Source organism: Mustela nigripes, chromosome 1 (assembly GCF_022355385.1).
Source record: "Mustela nigripes isolate SB6536 chromosome 1, MUSNIG.SB6536, whole genome shotgun sequence".
NCBI classification, from domain to species: Eukaryota; Metazoa; Chordata; class Mammalia; order Carnivora; family Mustelidae; genus Mustela; species Mustela nigripes.
In genome coordinates, this window is record NC_081557.1 from 104,710,856 (window position 1) to 104,719,844 (window position 8,989).

General features: G+C 51.4%; 1 protein-coding gene across 2 annotated transcripts; it reads left to right on the forward strand.

Annotated features, from left to right (window-relative positions):
- Positions 1-216: 216 nt before the first annotated feature.
- On the forward strand, positions 217-8,250 carry MMP7 (matrix metallopeptidase 7). Of its 2 annotated transcripts, none has more exons than XM_059371116.1 (6): positions 217-390; positions 2,838-2,986; positions 3,145-3,293; positions 4,483-4,611; positions 6,288-6,449; positions 7,973-8,250. In XM_059371116.1, exons 1-6 carry the CDS (start codon positions 283-285, stop codon positions 7,999-8,001), a joined length of 726 nt encoding a protein of 241 aa, XP_059227099.1. In that variant the 5' UTR covers positions 217-282; the 3' UTR covers positions 8,002-8,250. The 2 variants fall into 2 exon arrangements, with proteins under 2 accessions (XP_059227099.1, XP_059227092.1); XM_059371109.1 differs by having other exon boundaries at positions 219-390; positions 2,838-3,064.
- Positions 8,251-8,989: the final 739 nt, after the last annotated feature.

The following is an 8,989-nucleotide window of genomic DNA, read 5'->3' on the forward strand; positions in this document are numbered from 1 at the left end:
CGAGTTAAATTTATACAGCAAACAGGGTGGAAAAAAAAAAATACCTTGAGAGGCAAATACCTTGTGTGCTTCCTGCCAATAAGGGCATAAAACTTCCTTGTTGCCGTTAATGAAAAATAACACTCACTTCCAAGGTTCTGTAGACATTAAAAAGAAAGAAAACAGTCCAGTGAGTCACCTGTTTCCACACGCAGGGCTGAGAAGCTATATAAATGTCCCCAGTGTCCAGCGGGACTCAGCCGGTCGGCCGTCCGTCCAGAGGAGACATCGCGGACAGCAGCCATGCTGCTGACCGTGCTGTGCGCCCTTTGTCTGCTGCCCAGCGCGCTGGCCTTGCCGCTCCCCCGGGAGGCAGGGGGCATGAGTGAGCCACAGTGGAGACAGGCTCAGGTACGTCCCTGGCTCGCTCCCCTGGGGTGGGGGCTCCCCGTCTCACCATCAGCATGAGGAAGTATGATTTTCAATGTGGGTAGTTTTTCTGAGCATATGCATGTTTAATCCAGTAGCTGTTCTGAGCAGGCTGACTGGGGGGCTCCGTCAGTTAAGCGGCTGACTCTCGGTTTCAGCTCTGGTCATGATCTCAGGGTCATGAGATCAAGCCCGGTATCGGGCTCCGTGCTCCATGGGGAGTCTGCTTGATATTCTCTCTCTCCTTCTGTACACAATTGCACACATTCTCTCTGTCTCTGTCTCTCTCTCTTTTAAAAAAAAAAAAAAAGGAGGGGTCGCCTTGGTGGCTCCGTTGTTAAGCGTCTGCCCTCAGGGCATGATCCTGGGGTCCTGGGATTGAGTCTGGCACCGGGCTCCTCACTAGCGGTGAGTCCGCTTCTCCCTCTCCCCCTGCTGTTTCCCCCGGACTGTACTCTCTCACTCGCTCGCGCTCTGACAAATAAACAAATAAAATCTTTAAAAAATCAACAACAATAAAAAAACCAGAGCAACTTCAGAGCCTGCCCATACCAGGTTTACATCACAGCTCCTCCTACGTAGACAAATGTGGGGGTGACCCCACTCCCCTCTGAGCATCCGGGTTTCGACTGGAAGTAGATGACATGGGATGCTGTGGGGACTTACTCGGAAGCCAAAGCAGGTTTCCTGCTCAACAAATTGAGGTTGTTAATGTTGTTATTTATCATGACTCGAGATTCTTTTCACAGAGAGCTGCGTGTTGCCGTTGAGGTGGGGACTCGTGGTAATGGAGAGGCTTGAAATCAGAAAACACGGTAGAGGTTCCTGGGGGCCTGTGCCCGGCCGGTGGGGACCACGGGCAGGTGTGAAGTTCTGACTTCGCCCAATGGGGACAGTGATACTATGTGATTCACAGCTCACAGGGTTCTTCTCCTGAATAAGGAGGTGACAGTGCCAACTTCTATGTATGTGAAAATCATAGACTTAAAGTGCTTCAGCATATCTTATGTCATGGAAACTTCAGCCCTATCCCAGGAGAAAGATGCCAGAGTTATGTTGAGTCACATACTTGATGATGATAGTGATCGGAGCCAAGGACAAGTTTTTCTGGTTCAAAAGCCATGGTCTTTCCAGTAGACTTCTTAATAAGCAATGTAATAAGTATAAGTAATGAATATTTGGTAAAATAATAGACTGTCGACTCCTAACTGTTGTTCAAAAACTTCAGCTTTAAGCATAAGAAAAGTCTGCTTTTATTTCAATTAACTCAGACTTTGAAAAAGTCGCAGTAATCTGTTAGATTGAACCATATGGAATTACTGATATTTGATTTTTTTTTTAACCGACAAAACAGCAATGTCATAAAGTCCGATCTAATGGGTTCTCCGAAAGGGGCACATTGCAAGCGTGCTGAGTCCCGTCACTTCCTGCACACGCTGCCGATAAGCCAGGGAGACGTTCGCTGGGTTTAATAGAGGCAGGAGAGTTTACAGCAAGAATGCAAAAAGATTTCTTCCAAAAGAGCATCTTTGTAAAGCCTGGAGCTCAGGAAGAGATAAAATGACTATTTGCCAATACCAGATTGATCCCTAATTATACGAATGAACAGTGTTGGTTGTGTTGAAGAAAACACAATCCCTGGGACCCTGAAGAGAGAGACCAATAGGACAAAGGTCACATTTCCGAGAGTTTCAGGGACAAGTAACCTCACCGCCTAGTGCACGGCACGCATGTGCTCAACAAAACCCTCATGCATTCTATGGCCCTCTGCAGTGTTCACATGAAACAGGCTTCGGAAACAGAATGAGTTCAAATACAGTTCCTCTCAGGGTGACCTTGCGACTTTTTCCTTCGAGAAAGTGCCAAGGATCCAGGGGCACCTGGAGTGCCCCAGGGAGAACTGCTGTGTCCTGCAGCCCGGGGGACCAGCAGTAAGGGGACTCAGGCCAGCTCTGTGACTAAGCTCATATGTGGCCCTGGGCACATCACTCAGCCCCGTGAGCTCTGCTGTCTTCGCCTGGAGAACATGCACAGTAAACGAAATAATTTCATGTGTCCTTTTCTGAGACTAGAATCTTCAGACCCGTTCACCTCAGCAAGGGAAGACCTTTGGTGGATCTCGGAGGTGACTGGGTGCTGGGGGCACTTTCTCAAATAAATTCTTTAAAATAAGAAAAATCTTCTAAAAAATACATTTAATGGGATAAAAGGGAAACGGAGGGACCGTCCACACATCATGAGATGGAGTGCTAAGGCGTCCTTATCCATACTGAATTTTCTCCCACTGATGCATACTGTTTCCCTCGTGGCTACGCAACCACCTTCACACCCCGGCTCGAGTCCGCAGGGATCCGAGGAAAGATGCACAGTCTTCTGTGATCTAAAAGGAAGACAATAAAGGTGACAGACGATCCCCCTCTCCCCAACAGGACTATCTCAGGAGGTTTTATCCGTCCAACTCAGAAACGAGGGAGGCCGACAGCTTCGAAGCCAGACTCAAGCGGATGCAGACTTTCTTCCGCCTGCCCGTGACGGGGGTCCTGACCCCCCGCCTGGTGGAAATAATGCAGAAGCCCAGGTGTGGGGTCCCCGACGTCGCCGACTACTCCCTCTTCCCAGCCCAGCCGAAGTGGAATTCCCGAGTCGTCACCTACAGGTGCGGACCTCGGGGCTCGCCGCAGCAGACGGCCCGGCCCTCCTCCTGAGGCCAAACACTGTCCTCTCGTTCACTGTCAGGGTCATATCGTACACGCGAGACCTGCCGCGGGTCACCGTCAATCAACTCGTGTCAAAGGCTTTGGCCTTGTGGAGCAGGGAGATCCCGCTGTCCTTCCGGAGAGTGTTAGCGGGCACGGCGGACATCATGATCGGCTTTGCGAGAGGAGGTAAGGAAGGTGGAAGGAAGGTTGCCACGGGCGGCTCTGCGTGTTCCCGGGAGCGCTTTCCTCTGCTCAGGACCTTCCTCTGTGCTCCACACAGGATATAGGGGATGTATCGTGACATGCGTACGTCCCTTCACTTCTTGTGGTTTATTAACTTGGAGCCACTACTGTTGGTAGCAGAGATGCCGAATGATGGCTCGTGAGCCAAACCTGGCCCATCATCTATTTCTGTGCATGAATTTCTATTCTTTTTTTTTTTTTTTTTTGGTGGGCATGTTTGCATTCTGTGGATAAATATTTACCAGAACACAGGGATGGTCCTTCATCAACCCGTTATCAACAACTGCTTTGGGGCCACTGTGGGAGAGTTGAGGGATCGTGACAGATACTGCCGAGCTGCTAAATCCTAAATTACTTATTATCTGGTCCTTTACAGAGAAGCTTTGCTGATCCTGTCTGTAGCGTGAATCCTGATAGACGTATACATAGGTACATACGTGCATTTACAGAACAGTTAAAATATGACTAACTAACACCCTCATTAAACCAAGACACAGGTTACAACTTCCGAAAGCCCTCAGGGTTCTCCCTGATGGCCTGTTGCCAACACCCTCAAAGGGTAAGAAAGGAGAAACGGAGAGCATTCCAATCACGGGATTTAAGGAGCTAAAACCCACACACGCCGCTGCTGCTAACTGCTAGCTTTTTATGCTGCATGTTTAAAGAAAAGTGTTTTTTGGGGTCTTTTCTAATGTTGGACCGCCGACCTTTGAACTTCGCCCACAATACTGACAACACCCCAGGACATATCCCAGAAAGCCCTGATCCTGGCAGCCTGCGTCTGTCAGGAAATGGCTGGAATCCATTGGATTCAGACGGATCCCGCCGGGTCCCATTCAGACAAGCGTCTGCATCGCGACGAAAGCACTAGTGGGACTCACCGGCACCCTCTGCGCCTGGTATTCCCAGACACTGTCCGCGTTTGCGCTCCCGGAGGCAGGAAGCCTTGGGTCTGTGGGGTGGGCAGGGCGGAGCCGTGGTTTTGTGGGTGAAAACCTGCCTGTGACCAGCAGCGCGTACGGACCCCGACACTGCGCCGGGCGGATCGTCGCAGCCTCTAGTTCCGTAAAGCACAAGGTAAATGGCTAGATGTGGACTGGCTCACGAAGGGCGACCCCCTGTTCTCTTTCAGCTCACGGGGACTACTACCCATTTGATGGACCGGGAAACACCCTGGCCCACGCCTTTGCACCCGGGCCAGGTCTGGGAGGGGACGCACACTTTGATGAGGACGAGCGCTGGACGGACGGCAGCAGACTAGGTACAGTGCCCTCCCTCTTGTGCTGCACTGTGGCGGTGTGGTTTGTTTTTTTTTAAGATTTTATTTTATTTATTTTTATTATGTTCAGTTAGGTACTCTATAGTACATAATTTGTTTCTGATGCAGTGTTCAAGGATGCGCTAGTTGCGTGTAACACCCAGTGCTCAGCACAATGCGTGCCCTCCTCAGTACCCATCACCTCCCTGCACAGTGTTGTTAGAGATCCGAACCCCTAGACCAGTGTGAATTCGCTAATTGCTTTCGTTAACGGTAATTACTGACCCATGATTAACTGCCAATGACAGTGTGCATCTAATCGCATTATTTCATTCCACGAGCCCATCGTGCTGTGTAGACAGAGGATGGAAGGTGGTTGTGGGCTCAAACCACGCTGGGGTCAACCAGCCGTGGCAATGCCAGCCACTCGCCCTGTGTCTTTGGTCAAGTGATGACTTCTCTGAGCCGGTGTCCGTCTATGAAGTGGGACCGTGGTTCCCTCCTCCTGGGATTGTGGTGGGAAGTGAATGACATAATGTGCGCACAGTGCTTTACAGTGTCGGAATCGCATGGTCATTTGATCCCTCAAAGGTCTTTCCAGTTCCCAAAAGTAAGGTTTTTTATTGGAGGAGGAGGAGCGGAGACTGTGATATCTAAGAATTGTGCACAAGTCTCAGGGCATTCTCTGTTGTTCAACAGGAAGCCAGCCACCATCTTTGTCACCCTACAAAGTGGGAGATTACAGAATCCCCCGAAAACTAACAGAAGAAAGCTCTGGTCTAAATACCGCTAAGTGGAGGAGGTTCTAACAGTCAGTTAATTAGATAAGATAACGTGGCTGCTCCCTGCCCCTGAGCAGGAGATCCATGGGAGTATCTGGTCGTGGGAAGTCACCCCCACTGCAGCGTCTGCTGTCAGCTCCGAACCTTGTGAGGTGGTGACCCGGGCTCGCTCCCACATCCTGTATGTCCTGCTCGTTCTACTTTCTTCCCTCTCAGGGTGGGCTCACAGAGGGTCCCTGGTGTCTGCCCACCGTCAGAGCTCTGGCCACCCTGCTAATTCCCAGGCTCTTGCCTTCTGCCTTCCTAGCACAGCCTGTCTGTGAATCTGAGGGAAGATGATTCAATCAATCAGAAACCAAACCTGGCGTTGTCAGGAGACCCTGCCTTGCTGTCCTGGCTTCCTCAGGGCTGACTGTCTCTCTCCTCATGCTCAAAGTCTCTGTCCGTGAATAGCCATTATTTTCTAGATACTGGGAAACTCTCAGGAATATGACAGACCTACTCAGTGGGAGCGAATATCTCCAATTAACACGAGGAACCAAGACTCGGGAGGTCAGGTCGTGTGTCCCAAGTGTCCAGCTAGTAAGCAGCAGAGCTGGACCTTGAGCCTGGGTCCCTAATACCCCTGAAGCCTCTGCTTTCCACTCCAGAAGATGGCTATCTGGGGGATGACCTTAGAAAAACAGCACATTTTTGTAAAAGCAGACGGGACAATGAGATCAAAGCAGTACACTTTGAGGCTCCTTCTCAGCCCTCCACTCGTGGGGCCTGGACTCAAGGAGGTGAGCCTGAGGAGGTGTGCATTCCTGTGGTTGTCTCGTTTTGCCTCACCTGTCACGTGTGACGTTGTTCACGGGGCTGCTTTAACGGTTCCTACATGTCACTCTCGGGTTGCAGGAGTTAACTTCCTGGTCACGGCGACCCACGAACTTGGCCATTCTTTGGGCCTCAGTCACTCATCTGATCCCAATGCCGTGATGTATCCAACCTACAGAGTCGGAGAGTCCAAGAATTTCAGACTTTCACCAGATGACATCAAAGGAATCCAGAAGTTATACGGTAATATTTACAATTTCACATCCCTCCTCCGGGCGGGCGGGCCTCAACAGGAAGGGCTGGGAAATGGGTACCCGCTTGGAAAAGCCTGTCCGAACTTGCATCTAAAAGCCCATTGAGAGGAGAAACTTGAGACCTTAGCTCCTGAAAACAGCCCCAGGCTGTGTTATACATTGTTCATTTACGTCTTCAGTAATACAGTATCGTTGGGTGAAATCAGGTAAAGGATGCGACGGAGGTATTTTTTGTCCCAGATCTGCCACTTGCTGTTCTTTCGGGCTCAGTACAGATGCCTTAGGGAATATCCCCCTGGGGCGATGGGCTGAGGGACAGAACGCCTTCCTCCCTAGCTGCCCAAGGGTCTGAATGATCACGAGAGCCATCAAGGTGCTTCCAAACGGCAGGGCCGTGTCCTCAGGAGACGATCATTCCTAGAAGAAATGGATTTAGGAGATCAGTCCAACCTAGAACTTACCATCAATGGTATTTCCTAAACTGTGTTCCCAGAACGTTAAATAGTACCTCCAGACAATTCCCAGAAAAGGAAGCGATGGGAAAACAAGATCAAGAAACAGCATCTGCTGTATTTCGGGCGCAGCGGGTGGTAATCATACCTGCCAGTCCAGTTAACCGCGAGCTCCCTAGATTGAATCCTCTTTCCGGACCGCGGACTGAGCCTTCGCAGAATAGTGAACCCTTCCTGGAGAATACCACGTGCCTGTGCCTTCAGGTTGTGACTCAAACTGCCACTGTTGCCCAGAAGTTGATGAAACACTGACAATTGTCCACAAAGTTATCACCAACAGAACAGAAAACAGTGCCACTCCTCCCATAAATCTGCAGCCCTCGTGGGATCCCCCGTGGCCTGTGTCACTGTCCCAGAACCCTAAGAAAGTGAGAAAGGGACCCAGAAAGGGACTGACTAGATTTCACAGGAAGCAGATAGACCAAGGCATCAAATTCTTAGGCATCAGCCCACAGGGCGCCCCAGTCAAAGTGGGAAAGGGGTAAGTTCTGGACAAAGGGAAGCAAGACGTAATTGAAAGCTTTTAAATCTAGTGAGGACATGCACCCCAGGAATGGTATGAGCAGAAAATACACATTCCAAAGAGTATGATTCACTTCATGGATGTTCTTTCCAGATTCATACAAATAATAGCTACAGTGCATCTCACATGGTGTACGCCCGGCCTTTCACGCGTCCCACTCACATACGGGACAGCCCAGGGAGTCGCTGGTCCCCTCGTAGCGCCGCTGGGTGAGCTCCGGTGGCGAGAGCTGGACGCCCACCTTACCCAGGGGCACGCGGCTGGTATTCAAGATGCCCGGCCAGGCCGCGCTCCGCCCAGCACCGTCCTCCCCGCCGCCGCCGGGGTGGGCTTCAGAGCCCCTGGTCCAGCGCAGGAAAGCGGGCTCCGGGGACGGCAGACCGTACTGCCTGCGACGCGTCCTCTGTTTCCAGCATCTTGGGATGGTTTTTGTGTGTTGTCGCCCATGTCGGGCGTCCGTGTTTTCTCTCTCAACAGGAGAGAAGAGCAATTTGAGGAAGAATTAGGAACGTGGGGAAGAGTGGACGTTCATTCCGTGGTCCCGTGGCTGCTCCCCAGCCGGAGCGAACGCACACGGTCCCCGAGCTCCGTTCGGCCGCTCGTTCGTCCCTCCCCGTGTCCTGGCTAGTTTCCACCACCTCGCTCTCCTGGGGAAAAGCACGAGAGCCTCCTTCCTCCATGACTTTCCTCAAGAGCTTGCACTTGGTCAGTGGTAATAAATGTTAAATACACAGATAAATAAAGTTTTTACTCTACGCAGAAGGATTTCTATCGGGAAGGACTGGGTCTGTGCAAATGAAGTCCAAGTCCAGACAAACAAAGGAAGACCTCCAGGTTGTTTCAGGTCTTCAGCTGCACCCATCCTGTCCCCGGGCGGGCAAGGAGCGAGCTCTCTCCATCGGCACAGCCCAAAGGTGCCCAAGTTCCCCTTTTCCTCCTGGCCCAGGCTTTCCTCCGAGTCTTCTGGGAAGCCCGGTTCTTCCCACAACAGGCATGTGAATTCCCAAGATTTTACATTCCCACACTTGTGACTGAGTCCGGGCCTGATGTCACTGCATGTCCCTGACCCACACACTGGGTTCCTTGTCCTTGGCCCAGGGCCACCCCAGATGTCAGTCCTACCCTCCTGTCTTTAACTGTCTCCCAGCTCGTCCCACAAGGCCCTGCTGAAGACCTGCTCAGCCGCGGCATTCATTACACGTTGTTCAAGGAAACAGCGTGACCCGCATCCCTCCACTCCTCCCCCTGCCCCAGCATCACGGATTTGTCACTGGCTGCCTGCCTGCCCCAGCCCCGCACTCCTATCCCCACGTCTACACCCCATTCCTTCTCACTTCTCCCAGAAACCCATTTTCCTGACATCCACACAGCTCTTTCTGCCCCGAGAGACTCGCTAATGCGTTTCTGTGGAGAAGAGCGTTGGGTAGAAGGAATCAGCGAGCTTGAACACAAGGCAGTGGAAATTATCAAAGCTCAGGGAGGAAGGAAAAAGGG